General features: G+C 41.9%; 1 protein-coding gene and 1 long non-coding RNA gene across 2 annotated transcripts in view; one reads left to right on the plus strand and one right to left on the minus strand.

Annotated features, from left to right (window-relative positions):
• The window catches only part of TNKS (tankyrase), a 177445-nt gene extending 174774 nt beyond the window's left edge, over positions 1-2671 (minus strand). The window contains exon 1 of the mRNA XM_079908906.1: positions 1880-2671. Coding sequence (XP_079765032.1) covers positions 1880-2552 — 673 coding nt within the window. The 5' untranslated portion in view covers positions 2553-2671. The remainder of the gene's footprint in view (positions 1-1879) is intronic.
• Positions 2176-23784, plus strand: LOC307179574. The gene is made up of 3 exons (XR_013825432.1): positions 2176-2292; positions 2874-2942; positions 22871-23784. It is a non-coding gene; the product is annotated as an uncharacterized lncRNA (long non-coding RNA).
• The last annotated feature ends 1369 nt before the right edge of the window (positions 23785-25153 follow it).

Consider the following 25153-nt stretch of genomic DNA (forward strand, 5'->3'; position numbering starts at 1 on the left):
ATATAAAATATCAGAGTGCAACACATGTAGCAAGGGATACAATTGTTTCCTGAAATTTTGACTCAGTTTGTGTGTGGGTGACAATATACTGCTAAGTATGGGCTGCAAAAAATAAAATGTGTGAACACTATTCCTGGAGTATATGCCCCCAATTACTTCTTCCCCCCAAACACTGCCAAAGTAGAAACTCCATCAAAATTACTCACAAAAAAGAAAAGTGACCTTAAACTTGGTATGTTATAATTGTTTAAACTTGATATCACAAACTCTAAAATCAAAGTTTAAATCCAGGTTCCACTACTTCTAGTGAACATGGGCTTATTTAAGCAGTATGTGCTCCACTTGTGTCATCTATGAAATGAAGATAAAAATATTTTCCAAGTTGTGGTAAAAATAAATAATGTATTTAGTAAGTTTAACATATGCTTTACCATTAACAGAAAAAACTGAAGGAGAAACTTAGCAGAAGTAATCTTCAGGGTATTACCTCTGATGTTTGTGTGTGTGTGCCTGGTGCTTTTTCATTGTATATATTTCTATGCTACATTAATTTTACAATGTACATACAACATATACATTTTTAATGTAGCGTTTCTAATGTATATAACATTACCTTTATTTTTTTTAATTTATAAAATTATTTATTTATTGGCTGAGTTTGGTCTTTGTTGCTGTGCGCGGGCTTTTTCTATTTGCAGAGAGAGGGCGCTACTCTTTGTTGCGGCGCGCGGGCTTCTCACTGCGGTGGCTTCTCTTGTTGAGGAGCACGGGCTCTAGGCGTGCGGGCTCAGTAGTTGTGGCCCGCAGGCTCTAGAGGGCAGTCGCATGGGCTTAGTTGCTCCACAGCTTGTGGAATCTTCCCAGACCAGGGCTCAAACCCGTGTCCCCTGCATTGGCAGGCAGATTCTTAACCACTGTGCCACCAGGGAAGCCCTACCTTTATTTTTAAAAATATCAATAGTAGGTATCTAGGCAGTGAGATTATAGTCCTTTTTGTTTTATATTTCTCTGTATTTTATAAAAATATGTTATGTGTTTTTAAAAGAAAAGAGTCAACTACTTGCTCAAAAAAAAAAAAAAAAGACAAAAGTGTGTAGTGCTCCAGTGTTTAGGAATTAGCATTCTGGGGGGAGAACTTATGCGCCAGATGCTTCTCACTAAATCCTCACACAACCTCAGTGTATCACTTTTGCCCAAGAGAAAATGGAGGCAATTGAGATAAGGTAAATTGTCTGCTACAAAACTAACAAACAGCAGTGTCCATAACTTCAAAGCCTATATTTCTTCCGCCACCACATAATGCATCCAAATAGTCTTCTCCAGTTGTTTCATACAGGCACCTTTCGATCTACCCAACTGGACTGTAAACTCCTTGCAAAAGGGGGGAAAGTTTCACTAACTTCATTTATGTCTCTCATTGGCCCACTAAGACGACGATAGCTACTTCTACACTTGTCGAGTTACATTAAACTTCTTTTGGTCTATACTGTCCTCCTGGGACCTACTCTTGCAAAAACGAAATAAACTAGCAAACAAACGACAAAACTACTCTAAGACTGTTCAGATCTAACTTTATTCCTGCACACTCGTAACTGAAAAAGTTTAAGTATACCCATATCCTGAGTACCAGTAAAGGAGTTTGGGGATGAGTACAAGGATCACTGTGCAAACACTAAAAAGAATGGATTCACACGTTCCCCTACCACGCCCCCCGTCACCCAGGCACCACCTAAAGAAAGGAACCTCAAGTCTTCCCGAGAAGTGTTGAAGAACCATAACCACGCCCCCATTGTTCCATCATAATAACTTGTTTTCTTTCCCGACCCGGACCCCCGTCCCCAACACCAAAACCCTTAATAAGCAATTCAAAGTCTCTGACCTGCAGCGAAGTGCAGGGGAGAAGACTTCCGGCCGGCCATGTCCTTAGCATTCACGTTTGCCGCGTCCACCAGCCTCTTTACCCGGGACACGTCCCCATTGCGACAGGCCTCCAACAGTTCCCGGAGGGCCCCGCTCACTGCTGGGACCCCTGGCCCAGGTCCTGCTGCCCCAGGTCCTAATGTTGCTGTGGTGCTAACTCCGGCAGCCTCGGGGCTCTCCGACAAGCTCGATCCGGGGGAGGATGGAGAGGAAGATGAGGAAGAAGTCGGGGAAGAAGAGGACGACGGTGAATTGTTACTGCCACCGCCGGCTGGGCTGGGAGCGACCCCGACGGCAGATGAGGCAGGAAGAGCCGGGACCACGGGAGCTGCGGCGACGGTACAGACTGTGCTCGTGGTACTGCAACAGCTGGTACTGTCAACCGGGTCCGGGGATCGGGGCCTGTCGGGCGGATCCCGACTGCCATCCCCCTCCGGCAGCGCTAGGCCGTGCCGCGGGGAGGCGAAGGGGGCCAGGCCACCCACCGTAGGGGAGGCTGGGGTGGTCCCCGGGGCCAGGCCGGGGCTGAGTGGGGGGGGAGGTGGCGGCGGCGGCGCCGAAGCCCCTGGGGCGGGCTGGAGCTGTTGTTGATGATGGTGGTGATGATGCTGAGAGCGACGCGACGCCGCCATCTTCAGACTCCCCCAGCACTGTCACTGCGGCAACGGCCCCACCGCCCGCCCTCACTTCCGACTGCTGGACCAATTAGCACCCAGCGCACAGGAAATGATGCTGGGAGCGGTGGGCGGGGTCAGAGAGTGGGCGGGAAGTATTGGGAGCTCCGAGAACCGCCGCGGAAGGGGGCGTCGCCCTGTAGCTGAGGGGCGGGCTTTGTGACTCCTTGGCGGGCTGGCCGGGGAGATTTGAAAGCTGGAGCCAGCCTAGGCTTAAACGGGAAGCTTTTCCTGCCTTTCTCACTTTTCAGCCTGCTTACCTTGCCCTGTTCCGTTCAGTTGCCAGGTCTTCTTCAGTCTTCCTTTTCTTGCTCCAGAGCCTGCTATTGAGGTGGAACTCTGTGCAAGGTATGTGTCGTTTATCAAATATCAAGTGCCCTTGTCTGAAAAATGGACTAGTATCTACCTCACAGAATTGTTAGCGGGATTAAATGAGCTAACATATACAGAGTGCTCCGTACGTTAATAAAACACAACTATAATTAACCCATTAGTAAATTTTATTTGAAATGCAGACTTTTTCCCCTCCCCGTCCCCCCCAGTTAATCCCTTGGTCTCTCTATCCCTTCTCTATGAGAGTTCACTTTATGTATTGTACTTCGTTAATATCCCATTTTAAAATAGTGGTTCGGATTGCCAGGATTGAAATTCAAGCTCTGTCGTGAACGAGCTGTGTAAATTTGGACAAGCTATTTAACCCCTCTGTGTCTCAGGTTCCCCTCTGCAAAATGGAATTAATAGTTCAATAAATGTTAACTATTAAAATTGTGGTTTTTTCCTATTCTATTATCTCTGTACTTTTATTTCTCACCTTAAGCTTGACCCAAATAATTACGAATATGTTCCTTTCTTTTGAATTCTTTTTAGCTGACCTTCTCATGTCTGTTCCTCTCAGCCCTCCTCCCTCCCCCTCCCAAACTAAGATAAAAACCTGACTGCTCTCCATCCATCACTCACCTTCAGAAGCCATTCTTCAGCAATTACTTTATCTCTTTTTCCTTTGCCTATACCTACTTTTTTTGTCTACCATCAAAAGAAATGTACCAATGAATGGGATAATCTCAGTAAGGTCTGCATTTCCTGCCTCCTGTTTAATAGTAAACTAGGCATTTTGGAAATTTAGACAAACAGCATTATTCCAAGAGAGTGGACACAAATGGAGCTTCTGTGTCTTAAGAAAAACCCAAGATTTAGATGGGTCAAGTAGAAATTTCGCTTCGCAAAATACCAAACTATGTGATAAATTTTTCTTTCACATGTTCATTATGAAATATAAGTGTGATGCTAATATTCCCATCCACATAAATAGGTAAGTTTCTTTAGGACTACCATCTAAATACAACAAGGTCAGGAACATAATATTATGAGTGACATTTATTGTCATCTAGTCTGGGGTTGCAGATTATAACTCTAACATTATCCATGTGTTTTATAAACTTGTGCTATTGTTCACATATTGACAAATGTGTGGCTGGATAGGAAGACTCCATCGGTGTAACTAAAATCTGTCCACAACACACATTCTCCTGGTTTTGAATCATAATGCACAACAGAGGGTGGCATTGAGGAGTGGGGGTGAATCAACATGATGCATTAGATGCCCATAACTCACCTTGTGCCCCCTTGACTATGACCTTCTCCCTGAATGGGAAACATAGGAATTATCTCACTGGGTACCCTGATGGCCAGTTACTCATAGATCACAAGAAGTAGTAATGTTCACCCGAATTCAAAATGCATCTAGCATGTCTGTTTATCAGTACAAAATAAATTTTAAAGTTTCTGCTGGTTGAGATAAAAAGGCTGAATTGCCTGAAACTATTCTACTGGTAAACTGTGTCTGAAAATGCGTTCAATCAATTGGAAATTGCTTTTTTCCCCTCCGCTGGAAAGTAGTAAAAGTACTTAACATTAAGTATTTATAAGGTTTGGGTTTATATGGACTAACGTTGAGCTCTAAACATGAAAAAGCAGATACCATTACCCGATCTTTTATAGCTAAACAATTCCATGAGGGATGCACTGTACCCTCGTGAAACGAGCAAAGCTTATAGTAAAACAAACCTGGGATTGAATCACATCTCTAATGATTACTAGTTGCCTAGTCTTGGTAGATATGCTTCAGCTCTGTCATTCTAAAATTCTGATTTTATTGTAGCATTGTCGTGAGGATTAAAAGTCCTGGGTGTTTTGTAAGCACACCTTGATTGTTAGTTTCATGCTCTAACGTGTCATACATAAAGTGTTAATAGCCACTATCGGTAGCTGTCTCCTCACAACTTCCTTTACGACAAAGATAATGACTAGAAATAAATAGCCACTATTTTACATGTAACAGGAATCTTAGGCAGAGAAAAATCAGGTTGAATTGTTTCTTCATCTGAAAATTCAAGATTTCATACGGGCCCTGACTGTTTCCAATAATTGTTGCAGATCAAATTTGTGTAGCATCTTACCATTTTCAAAAATGTTTTCAGAAAAATCATGTCCAAGTGGTATAAAAATGTGAGCACATAGCACTCTCTTAAGCCACATGTTGTTGATACAAAGGAAAGAGCCACCAACTCAAAGGTCACTCACCTTCTGGACCGTGTTGTGATGTTTGTTTTTCCCCCAAAGGACACACTTTGTAAATTACACACCGTGAACTTGTGCAGTCTCCATATTTCAATTAGACTTGGTGTGTTTATTCCATTCATATGCTTCCCAGTAATCTGCTCCACATTCACGTTCACTGGTAGTGGCTCCAATCTACTAAGTCCACTTATTGTTTGATGCTCTGTGCAATGCCTCTTCTGCAACCACAGCCCAAGCTAAAGCTACAGTTTGGCGGAGGCAGTGCCATTTCCTCACCTGGGCCTTAGAAAAAGATAATGTTATCCTTATGTCATTTAATGCCCATGGTGCCAAAGGGCCAGATATCTCTATGAAGATATTACTACTAAGCTAAGAGAATTTTTAGCTGAAGTTTCATCCAGAAACCCGGGAGAATCTTTTTTTGTAAAGCTATAGGTGGGCAATAATTCCAACAGCTGCAATCATGCCAACCACATTGTATCAGAGAAAATTTTATTTAAAAAGCAAAGCAACTATTACAAGGCAGGAAAATTACAGTAATTTAAAGATCCCCTATATATTAGTTTATTAGCATCCCCCCGCTTGGAAATTTTCAGTAGCTTTATATCTTTTACACAGCAGGGTCCTCTGCATGTTGCTCACAAGACATCCGTAGTCTGCCCTTTTGATAACTTGGCTTTTCTCCGAGTATGGTCTGTACACTTGGGAGGAGTATTGAGTTGAGCCAGGAGTGTTAGTTCCAGGCAGAGAGGCAATATAAATATAAGACAGTAGTTAAGAATGTGGATTCTGCATTTAGACTGCTTGGATATGAATCCTAGCTTTGTCACTGGCTAGTTGTGTGTGATTAAAGGATGGCCCACCCTATGTTCTAACAGGGATAAATAAAAACCTACTTGCTGTACTTTAAAAATGGTAAACTAGCTTTCCCACCCAAAGCATTTCTTGTAAACATTTTTTCCACAAGTAATTAAAATCGTACATATATACCTCATTAAGGGTTAGCATGTGGCTTCCTCACTCAAAAAAGATAAATACTTGGTCATAAACAAATTTAGAAAAGTTCCCAAGTTCATAAACATGTTTAGAAAAGTTCCTGAAAGTTCTGGAATATATTGATGAGGAATGATATAACTAGCCAATAATGCATATCTAATGATGTAATATGAAATGATGGCTTACGAAACTTTGCATGTAGCCAATCAGAATAGGGCTGATGCCGCTGCTAACCAATAGATTGTGAGGCACACCTGGAGGGCTCAGCCTCCCCAGTCAGAACACAGGGCCAGCCAGCCAAGCCTTGTTGAGTGTTGATTCCTGCGACTGTCAGGGGTTGCAGGCTCCCACATAATGATGGTGAGCCATCTCCTACCTCCAGTGGAGATTGGAGCAAAGAACTCTGGGAGCAGAGATCACCAGACCTACTGGCTGGAAATAAGTGGCAGCCGAGGGAGCAAGAGGCACTAGTCCATCCCAGAACAGGATTCCACCCGCTTCTCCAGGCGCTGACTCCTCTTGCCTGCTGGCATTGTTTGGCTTGTTGAAGGAAATAAATGAGTGAAACCTGTTTGAGTTAAATGGTGTGTGTGTGTGTGTGTGTGTGTGTGCAGTTTCTCTTGTTGCGCATTCCTTCATATCGTCTTTGTTTTGAAGATGTTGCTCAAAATAAAACATTGAATAATCCAGAAGTTATTCAACCTCTGTAAACGCATCTGCAAGGTGGGGATATTAAGAGTTGTGAGAAATAAATGAGTTAATATATGCCACGTGCTTAGAACAGCTTCTGGCACATGCTAAATGCTATGTAAATGTCAACCGTTATTATCAAAAACTGGAGAAGGCCTCTGGTATGGGACATTAAAGGCTACCTGGGAGACTGCACTGGTTTTGCCTGTCTAATAACAAACAGGTTCCTTTTCACCCAATAATGTTGATATGCAGCCTCTCGTACATACTTCTTTTTTCACAGTGTCTTAGAGGAAGGTCTAATAATCTTGGGAACCGGAAGGGGAAAGGCAGCTATTCCCTCCTGGCTGTAGTCGTGATGTGTGTGCTGGGTGCAGTGGGGGGTGGAGACTCTGCAAAGAAGGGATGCTCAGCCTGGAACTTCGCGCATCTCTCCCTCAAAACATTCTGTCCACGGTACTGAGAAACCACAGTGGCTATAGTGTGGGAGTCCACCATAGCCCCCTCAAGGGAAACCAACACAGCCATGGTTCCTGAGGTCAGTGACACATGGATGTCTGCAGAAATCTCCCACGGAAGTTGAGCTTACCACCATAAGTCACCAAATACATGAGAGGGGCCTACAGCATGAGAGAGAAAATGCAAACCCAACAAATGAAAGGCCCTGTATCAGAGAAAACATAATAGAACAATCCAACATTCATTTTTACATCCAAATAATAGTGCCCCAAAGATAGCCATGCCCTAATCCCTGGGATCTGTGAATATGTTACCTTACATGGCAAAGTGGATGCAAGGTTGCAGATAGAATTAAGACTGTTAATCAGCTGACCTTAAAATAGGGAGATTTTCTGAAAAGACAATCTAAGGAATGGGAGAAAATATTTGCAAAGGATGCGACTGACAAGGGATTAATTTCCAAAATATACGAACAGCTTATAAAGCTCAATATAAAAAAAAACCCAATCAAAAAATGGGCAGAAGATGTAAATAGACATTTCTCCAAAGAATACATATAGATGGGCAACAGGCACATGGAAAGATGCTCAACATTGCTAATTATTAGAGAAATGCAAATCAAAACTACAATGAGGTATCACCTCACACTGCTCAGAATGGCCATCATCAAAAAGTCTACAAATTATAAGTGCTGGCGAGGGTGTAGGGAAAAGGGAACCCTCCTTCATTATTGGTGGGAATGTAAACTGGTGCAGCCACTATGGAGAACAGTATGGAGTTTCCTTAAAAAACTAAAAATGGAATTACCATATGATCCAGCAGTCCCACCCCTGCACATATATCCAGGAAAGATGAAAACTCTAATTCAGAAAGATACATGCACCCAAATGTTCATAGCAGCACCATTTACAATAGCCAAGACATGGAAGCAACCTAAATGTCCATTGACAGAGGAGTGGATAAAGAAGATGTGGTACATATATGTAATGGAATATTACTCAGCCATAAAAAAGAAAGAAATAATGCCATTTGCAGCAACATGGATGGACCTAGAGATTATCATACTAAGTGAAGTAAGTCAGACAAAGACCAATATCATATGATATCACTTATATGTGGAATCTAAAAAAGTGATACAAATGAACTTATTTACAAAACAGAAATAGACTCACAGACATAGAAAAGAAGCTTATGGTTACCAAAGGGGAAAAGGGGGAGGGAAAAATTAGAAGTTTGGGATTAACAGTTACACACTACTATATATAAAATAGATAAATAGGGCTTCCCTGGTGGCGCAGTGGTTGAGAGTCAGTCTGCCGATGCAGGGGACACAGATTCGTGCCCCAGTCTGAGAAGATCCCACATGCCACGGAGTGGCTGGGCCCGTGAGCCATGGCCGCTGAGCCTGCGCGTCCGGAGCCTGTGCTCCGCAACGGGAGAGGCCACAACAGTGAGAGGCCCACGTACCGCAAAAAAAAAAAAAAAAAAAAAAAGATAAGGATTTACTATATAACATAGGGAACTATATTCAATATCTTGTAATAACCTATAATGGAAAATAATCTGAAAAATGTATATGTTATATAACTGAATCATTTTGCTGTACACCTGAAACATTATAAATCAGCTATATTTCAATTAAAAAATAAATAGGGAGATTTTCCTGGATTATGTGGACGGCCTAATATTATCACAGGAGTTCCTAAAAGTGCAAAAGGATGGCAGAGAAGGAGATTGCAGTGATGCAATGTGAGAAGGACTCAAGCAGCCATTGCTAGCTTTGAAGATGAAGGTAGGGAGCCACAAGCCAAGGAATGTGGGCAGCAGCTAGAAGGTGAAGGTGAGGAAACAAATTCTCCCTTAGAGCCTCCAGAAAACAGTGCAGCCCTGCCAACACCTTGATTTGAGCCCAGTGAGACCCCTGCCAGATTTATGGCCTGCAGAACTATAAAATAATAAATTGGCGTCATTTTAAGCTACTAATATGTAATAATTTGTTACAGCAGCAATAGAAACTAGAGGGCATTGGAAAATCAGATGGTATGAAGCCCGCTGCCTATTTTTCCACATGACAATAGGCTGAAGTTGCATAGTTGCTGCTACTTGGTATCGCCAGAGGGCAATTGTTCTCTACCATTCCTTTTGTTGATTTACATCTAGATGACTTTACTCAATAAAGACCTGGCCCCTATAGGCACGGGAGTGTTTTCTAAGTGCCAGGTGCTATACCAGGAAGTGATTACCAAAATGAATTAGACATGGCCCTCAACACTGAGTGTTTATGGTCTAGTGGGGGAGATAATGTCAACACGATGTGAGTGCTCCAAGGCCAGTACATACAGGGTGCTCTGGAAACACAAAGCAGCCTGTAACCCAGCCGTGGGTGAGCACTCAAGGAGGGGATGGTGCTATGTCTCAAATAATAAGATCCTACCTCCAAATAGCAGCAGTATCACTGTCACTGTACAGTACTCACTACATATCACATGTACATGACCTATAGTGCGTTATGTCTTAAGTGCCTTATCTTCATTAATTCATTTAATCTTCCCAGTAACTCTACTGTTATTAAATGCATTGCACAGATGATAAAAGTGAGGAACTGAAAACTTAGGTTGCTTGCCCAAGGTCACAGGACACTTAATAGTGTGGAGTCACCATTTGAAGCAAGGTGTTTTGGCTCTGGTGCCCAGGCTTTTAACACCTACCCTCTACTACCTTCTATAATAACTCCAGGACTTTTGCTTGGATGCCAGGAGTGAAATTAATGCCTGTGCACACAGTGAGGCCCAAGTCTCTTCTGGAGCTTTATCTTGCCCTGATTTGCAGAGATACTAGTTCTCTTCAAAGGTAAAATAACTCCCTTTAGCCCCAGTGTTTTCACTGGAAAAGCTTCTAAGAAATGTCTGTGCTTTAAGGAGGCATAGGAAGTAGCCAGACAGGTAGATGAAGGAAGAACAAGGGAATCCTTGCCCTCTTCTTTTCTCTGTGTGTATGTACTTCCTGGGTAATTCCATCCATACCCACGATGCTAATAACACTCATCAGGTAGTCACTTTTTTTTTTTTTCCTACGGTACGCGGGCCTCTCACTGTTGTGGCCTCTCCCGCTGCGGAGCACAGGCTCCGGACGCGCAGGCTCAGCGGCCATGGCTCACGGGCCCAGCCGCTCCACGGCACGTGGGATCCTCCCGGACCGGAGCACGATCCTGCATCGACAGGCCGACTCTCAACCACTGCGCCACCAGGGAAGCCAGGTAGTCACTTTTTATTGAGACATTTAAGGTATGTCAGGTTAGTTTTAGCAATCATTAAGCTCAACCACAATGAATGAAGCAGATTTTATCAGGTTAACCAAATTCTTCAATGTCATCTATCCATCCATTTGGTCATTCATCAAATATTTTTGTGTGCATACCAAGTGCCAGGCACAGTTCTACATTCTGAGAATATAGCAGTGAACAAAACAAAACTTCTTGCTCTTGTGAAACTCATATATCCACCCAAGAGACATAGACAATCAGCAAATAGGTAAAACCTATAGCCTGTAGGATGGTGATAAACAATGCTATAGAAAAAATGAGAGCTGGGGAAAAGGGTGATGGAGGTAAGGGTTGTAATTTAAAGGAGCAAGCATGGGTATATCTGGGGGAAGTGCGTTCCAGGGGAAGGCACAAAAAATACAAAGGCCCTGGAACAGGAGATAGTTGGCTTATTCAAGGAACACCAAGGAAGTTCATGTGGCTGGAGCAGAACGAATGAGGAGGTGAAAAGAAATAGAGTCAAAGGATAACAGAAGATCAGATTGTATTATAAAGTCATAGCAGAGCTGTATTGTAAGTGAGATGTTGGCCACTGAAGGGTTTTGAGCAGAAGAATGGCATTATCTGACCTCTGTTTCTAAAAGCTTACTCTAACTGCTGTATTGAAGACAGATTATAGGGTGGAAGAGGCCATTAAAATGTAAGAGATGATGGTGACAAGAAAAGAAGTAAGAATGACTCCAAGGGTTTACCTGAGCATCTGGGGAAAAAAAAAAAAAGTTGCCATTTATTACCAGGGGAACAGTTAAGGGAGAAGATGAGGAGTTTGTTTTTGGACTTGTTAAGTTTAAACTTGTTATTAGGCATTCAAGTGTAGATAGTTGGGTATATGAGTCTGGAGTTCAGAGGAGAAGTCAGAATGAAGATATAAACAAGTGAGTCATCAGCATATAGACAATTTCTAAAACCATAAAACTAGATGAGATCACCAAATGAGTCACTATAGCTAGAGAAGAAGTCCAGGGACCGAGACTTGAGACATTCCAATTCCACTGCTGAGAGAAGCAGGCAACGGAATAAACCTAGTAGAATGCGATATTCTGGACACCAATGAAGGAAGTGATTCAAGGAGGAGAATAGTAGATCAAATTAGAGACCTCAGTTCTTCACCCCTCCCTGTGTCCGTACTCTTTGCCATATGACTTTGTAAATACTCCCCTTAAAGATAGAGCATATTCACCAGCCCTTTGATTTTGGGCTCAAAGACATGATTTTTTTGGCCAACAGAATGATGGTGGAGGTGCCCATGCCAGTTCTGAGTCTGGACCTTAGAGGCATCCTGTGTTTGCACTTGCCCTCTTGCAGTCAATCATCTACAGGAGAGAAACGACCTAGTTAACACGCTGGTCCAAGAAAGATTAGAAACTTATGGAACAGATCAGAACCCATCCTGCCACTTGGAGCCCACCCAGCCCAGTTGAGCCAAGCCTACATCAAAAAACCCCTCGTGTGACCCACAGATGAATAAGCAAAAATGTCTTAAACTACTGAGTTTTGGGGTGGTTTTTTACAGAACACTTTTATAGCAATAGTTGACTGATAACAAGGAAAACGAGATCATAAACTGTCAAATACGACTGATAGGACAAGTAAAATCAGGACTGAGAACTGACCATGAGATTTAACTACGTGGAAGTTACTGGCAACCCTGAAGAGCTGTTTTGTTGAAGCGTTGAGGTGATAGCTTGAATGGAGTAGGTTCAATAGCATGTGGGAAAAGAGGGATTGAAGAAAAATAGTAAAGGCAAATTTTAAAATAAACTTTAGTGCAAAGGGAAGGAGAGAAATAAAGTAGCAACTGGAGGGAGGAGTGATGTCAAGAGAGGGCTTTTTTTAATACAAAAAAAGAATATATATATGTGTATAACAGTCACTTTGCTGTACACAGAGACTGGCACAACATTGCAGATCAACTATACTTCAGTTAAAAAATTAATAATAAAAAAGAAAGGGCCTTTGTTTATAGATGTACTTTTATTTTCGTATTTGTTTTCTATTTTATCATGTTTTTATTAATGAATAAATACTATTTATATCATTTTATAGAATAAGTTTGCAGATGTTTTCAGATATTCCATTAAAGTAGTTAAAATATCATTGTGACTTATTCTACCCAATTTCAAACATTTAGAATATCATATTTGCCAATATCCTCTTTTTTAATAATAGCTCTATTGAGATACACTTCACATACATTCAATTCACCCATTTAAAGTGTACACACCGGGACTTCCCTGGTGGCACAGTGGTTAAGAATCCACCTGCCAATGCAGGGGACATGGGTTCGATCCCTGGTCCGGGAAGATCTCACATGCTGCAGAGCAACTAAGCCCGTGCACCACAACTACTGAACCCACATGCCACAGCTACTGAAGCCTGCACGCCTAGAGCCCATGCTCCACAACAAGAGGAGCCACTGCACCATAACGAAGAGTAGCCCCCGCTCACTGCAACTAGAGAAGGCCCACCTGCAGCAACGAAGACCCAGCGCAGCCAAAAATAAATTAAATAAATAAGTAAATAAAAATACTGACAATTAAAAAAAAAAAAGTGTACATACCAATGGTTTTTAGTATATTCAGAGTTGTGTAACCATTGCCACAATCCCTTTTAGAACATTTCCAGCAACCCAAAAAGAAACCTCATACCCATTATCAGTCACTTAAAAGGGAAGTTTTTAAGATGGAAAAAATAAAAGCATATTTTCATGCCGATAAGAAGAATCTAGTACAGAGGGGGTAATTCATGATGCAGTAGGTAGAGCGGAGAATTTCTGGGGCAATATGTCTTCAAGTAGGTAAAAGGGATCAAATCTAGAGGACAATAACTTACAGCTCATCCTTAGTATCACAAAAAGGCAGAGTGTATGGGCACAGAAGCAATACATGGCTATACATGGTGGGAGATTGAGAAAGACTCTTGACCGCTTCTTCTTTCTTAGTGAAATAGAAAACAGAGAAGAAAGACTGTCTTTGTTTCTCCTTGCATCTCACTGGCCCCAGTTGGGTCACATGCCCATTTCTAAATTAATCCCTGTTGCCAGGAGAAATCCGTGCATTGATTGACTTGGGCTTGTGCTCCTGAACCAACCAACTCTAAGGAAGTTGGGCTTGAGCTAATCATGACCCCCTCCGGGGATCAGTTCACCAAATGGCATGGCTCATGTTGAATGGGAGAAGGTGGAATGGACACTGTGGAGTCACAAAAATGTCCTCTTCACTTTTCACAATCACAATTCATAGCACAGGCTGACCTCAAAGCCCTAGGCAGAGTGTACTAGTTTCCTTCGGCTGCTGTCATAAATTTCCACAAACCTAGTGGCTTAAAACAACATAAATTTATTCTCTTACGGTTCTGGGGTGAGACATTTGCAATCCGTGGCACTGGGCTAAAGTGAAGGAGTCAACAATGCTGGTTTCTTCTGGGGACTCTGAGGACACAATGTTTATTTGAGTTTTTCAGCTTCTAGTAGCTGCCAATATTCTTTGAGAGACAGAAGGTGACGTCATGGTGGAAGCAGAAATTGGAGTGATGTGCTTTGGAGGTGAGGGGGTCACAAGTCAGTTTCGCTACGACTCCTCTTGCTTCACTCTTAGAAAGACCATTGTGATTACATCAGACCCACCCAGATAATCCAGGATAATCTCCCCATCACAAAATCCCTAATTTAATCATATATACAAAGTCTCTTTTGCCATATAAGGTCACATTCATGGGTTCTGGATTTAGGATGTGGGAATATCTGAGGAGCCATTATTCAGCCTACTACAATGAGAATGCCAAAGAGCCCCTCATCTGAAGAAGAGAGAGAGGCTGCCCTAAGGGGCAGATTTGGGTTAATTTACCACATGGAAGGAGCAGGAGAAGACAAAGCATCATATTTAGTCAGAGAACTGCGATGGGGTTAACACTGTCCTTCCTCAGGGGCATGTCAACTTCCTAGCTTCCTATGATAATTTTGTCCACAGAGATCTAGATTGCCTTTCTTTTCCGTGAGACATCACACTGGCCTATCACATCGAGGATAGTATTCTGATTGGACCTAGTGAGCAGGAGTTTGTAATGACTGTGGGCTTATTATTAAGACATTTGCCTGTCAGAGGATGGGAAATAAATCCGAAATTCAGGGGTCTTCTGCCTCTGAAGGGGCATGACAAGATATCCCTCCTAAGGTGAAGGATAAGTTGTTGCATCTGGCCCTCCTACAATCAGAAAAGAGGCACGACGCCTAGGAGATCTCTTTGGATTTTGGAGGAGACATATTCCTCAGAGCGTATGACTCCAGCCTATTTACTGAGTGACCCCCAAAGCTGCTGGTTTGGTCCAAAACAAGAGGACGCTCTACAAGTCCATGATGATGTGCAAACTGCTCTGCCGCACAAGCCAGCGGATCTAATGGTGCTTGAAGTGGCAGTGGCAGATAAGGACACTGATTGGAACCTTTGGCAGCCTCTATATGTGAATCCCAGCACAAACCCTTAGGATTTTGGAGCAAAGTCCTGCCATTCTTTGTGGATAATTATTCTCCTTTTGAGAGACTGGCTTGCTCCTGGGTCTTAGAGAGACTGGCTGCTTATGCACGGCTCACCAATTTACCATGTGACCTGAACTGCCCATCGTGAACTGAATGTTGTCTGACCCACAGAGCCATAAAGCTGGGCCTGCACAGCACACTCCGTAATCGAATGGACCTAGTATATAGGAGATCGGGCTTGAGCGGGCCCTGAAGGCACAAGTAAGTTACACGAGGAATTGGCCCAAGTGCCCATGGCTGCCACTCTTACATTATTTTCTCCCAGCCCGCATCTATGGCCTTGTGGGGAGTTCCCTAATGAAGAGAAAACGTGTGCCTGATTTACAGATGGTCCTGCACAATATTCAGGCACCACAATATGTAAGGGCACTGCAGCCCCTTTCTTAGTGGTAAAGGGAAATCCTTCTGTTAACTAAAACTTTGAGGAGCGCACCTGCTTGGCCATTTTGCTTGGAAAAAGAAATGGCCAGATGTGCAATTACATACCAATTCTGGACTGTGGCCAGTGGTTTGACTGGATAGGTAGGGACTTGGAAGGAGTATGATTGGAAAATTAGTGACAAAGAAGTCTTGAGAAGAGGTGGATACAGATAGACCTCTCTAAGTGGGTAAAAAACATGAAGGTATTTGTGTCCCATGTCAATACTCACCAACTGGTGGGATTTTAATAATCACGAGGATGGGATGACACGTTCCGTGGATACCAGTCAGCCTTTCCCCCAGCCCCTCTTGTCATCATCCAATGGACCATGAACAAAGTGGCCATGATGGTAGCGATGGAGGTTATGCCTGGGCTCAGCAGCATGGACTTCCACTCTCCAGTGCTGACCAGGCTATAGTCACTGCTGAGGGCCCAGTCTGTCAACAGCAGACACCAAAACCAAGTCCCCAATGTGGCACCAACCTGACGTGATCAGCCAGCTACCTGGTGGCAGGTTGATTACACTGGATCACTTCCATCAGGAAATGGGTAATGTTTTGTTCCTACTGGAATAGATACGCTAGATATGAATTTGCCTTTCCTGCATGCAATGCTTCTGCCAAAACTGCCGTCTGTGGACTTACAGACTGCCTTATCCACTGTCATAGTATAAGCATTGCTTCTGATCAGGGAGCTCATTTCACACTAAATGAAGTGTGGTAATAGGCCCACGCTCATGGAATTCACTGGTCTTACCAGGTTTCCCATCGACCTAAAACAGGTGGCTTGGTAGAACTGTGGAATGGCCTTCTGAAGAGAGTCAGATATAAGCGCAAGTTAGGTGGCAATACTTGCAGTGTTGGGCAGTGTTCTCTGGGAGGATGTTTATGCTCTAATTCATCATCCAATATATGGTGCTGTTTCTCCGATAGTCAGGATTCATGAATCCAGGAACCAAGGGCTGACTGAATCACTTTCCTATACACCTGAAACTAACACAACATTGTTAATCAACTATACTCCAATATAAAATAATTTTCAAAAAAAGCAGTAGTAGGGCTGCAATGATTGTTTTTGACTGACATCTATCTGACAAGTTGTTGGCTGGGCCATATAGATTGTTAAGTATTTTGAATATCACCCCTGCATATGGGTCCTCACACGCATTGGGTTGCACATATGTACAACTCTACTATGTTGAAAGCTTCATGGAATCACACCTTCAATAATAGTAGTTCTGTTATTTTGTACAAAACTGAAAATCTCACAGATATCCAACAAATACCAATCAGCCAGTTAGGTGCACTGTGTATTCATGAAATACCATCATTGATTACCAAGATCTTGTTATAAATGGTGAGTGGTATTATTGGCATTAAAATCATTGAAGAAGCTGCCCCCGGGCTTCCAGGGTCCCTGTGCTTCTAGAGGGAGATAGAATGCAATAGTTGGTTTCACTCTGTGAGCAGGGTGCCCAGAATCATATCACAATCTCCCTTGGGAGAGCTCCATGCCAACCCAAGGGCACCCGAGGAGAAGTTCTTACGAACACCAGTGATCTGTATCTTGATCAAGTGTCATCTCAGCACCTAACTTGGACAGAACATTTGAACATAGGCTGGCGGTTACAGCACTGCTATTTGGATTTATATCTCAAGCGCACATACACTTCATAAAGGGATCTATTCTATTATCACAAAGGTTTTTCTTGGATTCCATTTCTAGTTTTTTAGAAAAAAAGCAGAGAAAGAAAATGGATAAAATGTGACTAATGTGGGTAATTATCTTTACAATTCTCTCCAATACAGTACTCTCAAGTTCTTTTTATCGTTTTTCTTTCGGCCCTCTGAGAAACAAATCTCTCTGGCAATTTGAACTTATTGAAAATCTTTAGATGTCAGCCAACCCTTTCTAAAGAGCGAGAGAATCCTTACAGCTTTTCTCAAGCAAAATAAGAGGTGCTCAACTTTAATTATACAAAGCTTTTATTGATTTGGCTGACAATATCTTAAGCCTTGATTAACATTGGAAACTCATAATCATCACTATTCAGACTTGGAGAAGTGGAGGAGACCCAAAGAGGTCAGCTACCAAGGGTGGTCATCATTAGGGGAGGGGGAGGTGCTCCAAAGTGACAGAGACATGGATTAAGATAGGGAACCCAGTGGCTCTTGGTCGCTGTTGAGAATACACAGGGTGCTTATTGGTCATGTGAAATCAAAGCAGATGTAAGTAATGAGAAGGTAAGAGTTTACTAAATGAACTTCTTTCACAGGGTCTACTGCCGTCATATAACAAGAATGATATCAGTAGCATCCATTATCGAGTACCTGCTGCATTGCTTCTCAAAGTGTTGCTAAGAAATGGAGCCTGTGGAGCGCCCGTGGAACCCCCTTAGAATCCACTACCCTCAGCTGTCTGGCTTGAAAGTCTGTGTTCTTATTTTATTTCCTATTTTACTTTCCTTGAATGCCTGGCTTCTCCATTGCCAGGGATATTAGGATATTACTGGATCAGCTACACAGACTCTTTCCCACTATGATTTATTACAATCAAGTACCACAGGAAACAAGTGTGTAAGAGGATAGTTGGAAAAAATACCTTTCAGACAACCACATCTCACTATTATTTCCCTTTTGTAACACAGACTTGGCCTTACCCATCTACAACAATAAAATATGGTCACATATTTATACCCATATTTATATCCTTTCACTTGCCAGATGATTAAGAAGTCCAGACTTTCCCTAGGTATCTCCTCTCCAAATATTCTCTAGAACTCCCAGGGGCGCTTATGACTGTTAATGAGTCAGTTCTTCCTGCCTGCTGCTTCCTGCTGGGAGGGTGAGAACTCAGAAATGTTGTTAAGATCAGACTTCACTGTCCTTTGATGCTAAGAAGCCCTTGTCTGTTTGTCTTGGATGTCTCCAGCTGTGGCTTTGCACCTTATATAAGTGGAATTGTACAGTCTTTGTCCTTTCATGGCTGGCTTATTTCATTTAGCATAATATGTTCAAGGTTCATGCGTGTTGTAGCTTGTATCAGAATTTAATTCCTTTTTTTTTTTTTTTTTTTTTTTTTTTTGTGGTACGCGGGCCTCTCACTGTTGTGGCCTCTCCCGTCCAGACGCGCAGGCTCAGCGGCCATGGCTCACGGTCCCAGCCGCTCCGCGGCATGTGGGATCTTCCCGGACCGGGGCACGAACCCGTGTCCCCTGCATTGGCAGGCGGACTCTCAACCACTGCGCCACCAGGGAAGCCCAGAATTTAATTTCTTTTTAAGGCTAAGTAATATTCCACTGTAGGTATAGAGCACATTTTATTTATTCATTCATCTGTTGATGGACGTTTGGGTCATTCCCACCTTTTGGCTACTGTGGATAATGCTGCTATGAACATTGAGGTACAAGTATCTGTTTGAGTTCCTGCTTTCAATTTCTTTGGATATATAACTAGAAGTGGAATTGCTGGATCATTTGGTAATTCTGTTTAACTTTTTGAGGAACTGCCATATCACTTTCCAGAGTGGCTACCCCATTTTATATTCCCACCAGCAACACACAAGAGTTCCAACTTATCCACATCCTCACCAAATCTTGCTGTTTTCCATTTTGTTTTTTAAAAAATAATTTCCATGTCCATTCTAATGGGTGGGAAGTGGTATTTCACTGTGGTTTTGATTTGCATTTCCCTAATGACTAATCTTCCATGGGTCCCAAGCCTACTTGGTTAGGAATGCCTGTGACACCCACTGGGTACACATTACTCCCAGCAACCTCCATAGACATTTCCCCACTGGGGTCCCTACTTATGACTGGGCCAGCTCTTACAGACATACTTCAGCAAAAACCGTCAGAGAACGCTGAGGAACATACTTTTAACTCACAAGTCCTGGAGGATATGCAGCACACCCAAGGGCCACAGTGAGGTCATGGATAAAGAGAGAGAGAGAGCTCGGACCTGGGGCTCTGCCTTTATTAGGGTCTGAGAGTGAGGTGTCTAGAGTTTCTTGGGCTCACTCTCTATTGGCTAATTGAAAGGATAAGAGCAGGAATCGTAGCACAAGAAGGGAGAAGTGGGGTCCCCCAAGGGGATAACTCAATCAGTTATCTTGATTACCTTGGGCTTTCCAAAAGGGGACCTTCATGGGTGGGGACAGCCTAGTCCCTTATCTGGTTGGTTTGCTAGTTGCTGTGTTATACACCTGGCAATATGTTTATTCAGAATTGTTGTCTTTTGAAATGAATGCCTCAGGAATTGAAAGTCAAACACTTACACTACAGCTAGTGATATTGAGTATCTTTTCATGTGCTTATTGACCATTTGCATATACGTACTGTATATCTATCTACCTATCTATCTATCTATCTACCTGTCTCTCTGTCTATCAGAAATGCCTATTCAAGTCCTTTGCCTATTTTTGAAGTGGGTCCTTTGTTTTTGTTGTTGTTGAATAATTTGCATTCTTAACAAATTCCCAGGTGATGATGACCTGAGAATCACACTTTGAGAATTGTTTTAGATTATATATGTCAAGAGATGGAATGCCAGCCTCATTTGTGATACAGAAGACAGATAAAATTTGCTTGGTATATGGTTTTAATCACTTCTTAGGTATCAGCCTTTTGATAATTCATCATCTATAACTTTCCTGGGATTCTGATATATTACCTTGTTCCCCATGTAGCCACGGTGGATGTCAGGGCAGCCCTGAAATTAAAAAATCCCATTACTATGTCACCCAACACCTTCAAGCCCCTAGAGATCGTACCTGGGTGTGTTATAATGTCATGCGAATACGCATCTTACTAAAGCTGCACCTGAAAGGATGTTACTACTGACCTGAAGATTTAGGAAACTCTTGTTTATACATCATCATGAAGGCTCAAAACTCCTAATAAGTAGGAGTCATTTTATACATGTGGCTTTTTCTTTTTTTTTTTAAAGACTAATTATCTTAAAGAACCCTTGCTTATTAGACTGAGTTAGAGGAATTATCATTGGCCATGTGAATATGTGTAATTACCATGATTTATTTTGTCAAGTACTGAACATAAGTAAATTTCCTACACTTTTATTGAATTTGAGAAGTTAATTAGTATGACTATTAAGCAAAACCCAGAGATCATTATACATGAAATATTTCCTTATAATTCTAATAAATTGATCTCAAAACCTATTAGGCTTGAAATTTCATTCAATTGTCCCTAAACATTTTTCCCTTTAGTTAATGGATCTCTGTACTTATCCTTCTCACTAAAAATATTCTAGATCTATTTAAAAGATTTATAATAGTTCTTGCTGGACACACATAATTAAGTTTGTTTTCTGTGAAAATCAGTGGAAATGTTCTTTGCAATTAGTGGAAAAGTATAATTTGTCTTATTATCGTTACTTAGCATTTTTGTAGCACTTCTTATTCCCCAAGTACTATATAATCACTAGTTCCTCTCGAGCTGTTTTTATGTTATTCATTATAATGTTCTTTTGATACACTATGTGATTTACTTGTGTTACACCTTTCGATGTAGTTCGAGGGAGAAAGGGAATAAGATGGGCTCTTGTAATACCCTGGGTTGGGGGATCCCCAAGACCACCCCCAGGTTTAATGATTCACTAGGAAGACTCACAGAACTCAATATCTAGTCATACTCACAACTATGACTTATTACAGCAAAAGGATGCAAAGCCAAATCAGCAGAGGAAAAAGGAATATGGGATAAAGTCTGGGGGAAAGCAATCTTCCAAGGGTCCTCTCCCAGTGGAGGTGCACAGGATGTGCTTAATTCCCCCAACAACAAGTTGTGAAGACACTTGCAAGGAGAAAAGGGAACCCTCTTGCACTGTTGGTGGGAATGTAAATTGATACAGCCACTATGGAGAACAGTATGGAGGTTCCTTAAAAAACTAAAAATAGAATTACCATATGATCCAGCAATCCCACTACTGGGCAAATACCTAGAGAAAACCATAATTCAAAAAGACACCTGGGGCTTCCCTGGTGGCGCAGTGGTTGAGAGTCCGCCTGCCGATGCAGGGGACGTGGGTTCGTGCCCCGGTCTGGGAGGATCCCACATGCCGCGGAGCGGCTGGGCCCATGAGCCATGGCCGCTGAGCCTGCGCGTCCGGAGCCTGTGCTCCGCAACGGGAGAGGCCACAACAGTGAGAGGCCCGCGTACAGAAAAAAAAAAAAAAAAGACACCTGCACCCCAATGTTCATTGCAGCACTATTTACAATAGCCAGGTCATGGAAGCAACCTAAATGCCCATTGACAGATGAATGGATAAAGAAGATGTGGTGCGTATATACAATGGAATATTACTCAGCCGTAAAAAAGAACAAAATTGAGTCATTTGTTGAGACGTGAATGGATCTAGAGACTGTCATACAGAATGAAGTAAGTCAGAAAGAGAGAAACAAATATCATATATTAATGCATGTATGTGGAACCTAGAAAAATGGTACAGATGAACCTGTTTGCAGGGCAGAAGTTGAGACACAGATGTAGAGAACAAACATATGGACACCAAGGGGGGAACACCACGGTGGGGTGGGGATGATGGTGTGCTGAATTGGGTGATTGGGATTGACATGTATACACTGATGTGTATAAAATTGATGACTAATAAGAACCTGCAGTATAAAAAAACAAACAAACAAAAAAAGACACTTGTGAAATGCTGTCTACCAGGGCAGCTCATTAGAGACTCCATGCCCAAGGTTTTTATTGGAAGCTGGTCACAAACGCAGCCTCTGCCTGGCATGTACCATATGTCCAGACTCCCAGAAGGAAAGCAGGTGTTCCGATTGTGATGGCTATCTTCCTGGGTGTCTAGCCTACTGGCCCACCCTGCAGATTTTTGACTTGCCAGCCTTTCCATAATCGTGTGAGCAAATTCCTTAAACTCTCTCTCTCTATATCTCTATCTCTATGTATGTATCTATGTATCTAGCTATACAGTAACAGGGAAAAAAGCATAGGGAATGCTGTAGCTTGTTTATGGTTTTAAATGTAACAAGAGTGTTCCTCCAGCCCTGTGGACCCCAGAAATACCTCCCCCCGAGTTTATGAACAAGGTATACATGCACAAAGGTCCATCAAAGAGACCAGAAAACCTTTCCAATCTATCTTAAACCTCAGACTGCGTTACCCCAGTAAAGAAGTTAGTGTCAAAAAACACTGATCCACTTTTGTAGTCCTCAGATGTGTGCTGCTTGCAGTTTCTGTCCTGTGATTTTTTCAGCAGATAACGTAACTTTCTCTTTTAACTTCCCAGGAAATGCCATGCTTGAAAGTGCCTTGAGCTGTGAAGCATGACAAGAACTAGCACCCAAGAACTCGTCAGGATAAAAACGGTCTGACGGCAGCTACTCCGGGGAATCGCCCCTCTCCTGCAAGCCATCAACGTGAAGATGCTCCTGGGATGGAGAAACGGCAACTTTCCAGGCATAACCGGTGTTTTCAGAATCTGTACTTGTTTACTCGGTAGGTCCAGATAAAGGGCAGACATGGATGGGCAGGGGGAAAACATACGTTTTACTTCTTCGCCATCTCAGGCTTTCATTTTTTTCCTCGTTATTTTGACAGTGTCTTACCTAGTTTCCCTGGATCTTCTCTCCCCTCCCCATTTTCATTTTATTTCATATCTTGGTATAAGATTTGTTTCTATAAACGTGAATCTAGTCATATTGCGTCACTGAGTCCCGACTCACTCTCTGCATTCCACTGAATAAACTCTCAAGTCCTTGGCATTGCGTTGAGAGAACGTCACAGTGTGGCCTGAATTTATTCTCCCAGCCTCATTTCTAGCCACCTCCCTATCAAGGGTGAGTCAGTCATTCCCCTTTGACCCTTAAATCTAAGAATTTACCAGATTTTAAAGCTCTGTGGTTTTGTAAGATCCACTATCAGTAAGATGCATTTTTTTCAAGGAAACTTTGTATTGAAATATGCAAACAAATAAGTGCACAAACCTTAAGTGTATAGCTTGATTAATTTTCTAAACAAACATATACCATCGTTCAAATGAAGAGACAGACCATCACCAACACCCCTATTAGTCTCTTCAGACCCTCTCCCACTCATTCCCTGCCCACTACCTTCTATCACTTGTGATTCATTTTTCCAGTCTTCAACTCTACGTAAATTATGTTCTCTTTTGTATCTAGCTTCTTTTGTTCAACACAGATTTATGAGGTTTATCTGTGTTAGCATATGTAGCAATAGCTGGTTTATTCTCATTGTTGTACTGTGTTCCGATTTATCCATTTTGTTTTGATGGACATGAGGTTGCTTTCATTTGGGGGCTATTAGGAATAGCGCTAATCTCGATATTCTTGTATATGTGTTTTGGTAGCTGCTTGTGTGTATTACAGTTGGATGTGAACCTCGGAGTAGGATCACTGGGCCATGGGGTATGTGTATCCTTAGCTTTAGTAGATACAGCAAACAGTTTACTGAGGTGGTTGTGCTAAGTTATATTCCCAGCAGCAATAAATGAGTGTTTGCCCACAACCTCACCAATACTTGGTTATGCAGTCCTTTTTCATGTTAACCATTTTGGTGAATGGGTAGTGCTATCTCATTGTGGTTTTAATTTGTGTTCCCTGGGGACTGTTGATGTTGAGTAACTTTTTATATGTTTATTGGCCATTTTGATTTTTGTTTTTTATGAAGTGTATATTCAAATCCTTTGCTCACTTTCTTCCTATGCTCACTTTTTTCCTATTGATTTTAGGAGTTATTTATATATACCGAGTTTTACATCCTAGATACAGGAAATTTTATACACACACACAAGTATATTTATCCCATTTTGTGTCTTGCCTTTTCACTTTCAATGTTATTTTTTGATGGGCACAAGTGCTTAATTTTGCTGAAGCCCAGTGTGTTCATTTTTCTTTTCTTTATGGTCAGTGTTTTTTGTGTCCTGTTGAAAAATCTGCTTGCTCCATTTGTGAAGATATTCTCCCAGCTAGAAGCATTATTGTTTTGCCTTTTATATTTAAATCTGAAATCATCTAGACTTGATTTTTTTAATACGATGTGAGGCAGGAATAACAGTATGGTTTTCCATATGGAATCCAATTGACCCCATTTATTGAAAAATCCATCTTTTCCTCTGTTGTACTGCAGTGTCACCTTTGTCATAAATCCTGTTGCTGTATTTGCTGTTTGTCGATTCTGAATACTGTATTCGCTTCCATCCGTCTGTTTATCTATGCTTGGGCCAATACTTGTCTTAATTACTACAGCTTTATAGTGTCTTGGTATTTAGTAGCGTAAGTCCTCCAGCTTTGTTCTTCAAGGTTGTCTTGGCTATTCCTTTATTCCTCTAAATTTTAGAGTCAATTTGTCAGTTTTCACAGAAATAAAACTTTTGGGATTTGATTGGTATTTCATTGAATCTCTATATCTATTTGTGTGAGAATTTCTGTTTTTATAATATCAAATTTTTAAATTGGTGCATATGGTTTATTCATTTATTTGGGGCCACTTTAATTTTTGTACAAGAGCCTTACAGTTTTCTGTAAGAGGTCTTGGCTAGCATATTGTTTAG

The sequence above is a fragment of the Stenella coeruleoalba genome (assembly GCF_951394435.1).
Source record: "Stenella coeruleoalba genome assembly, chromosome: 21".
Lineage (NCBI taxonomy): Eukaryota > Metazoa > Chordata > Mammalia > Artiodactyla > Delphinidae > Stenella > Stenella coeruleoalba.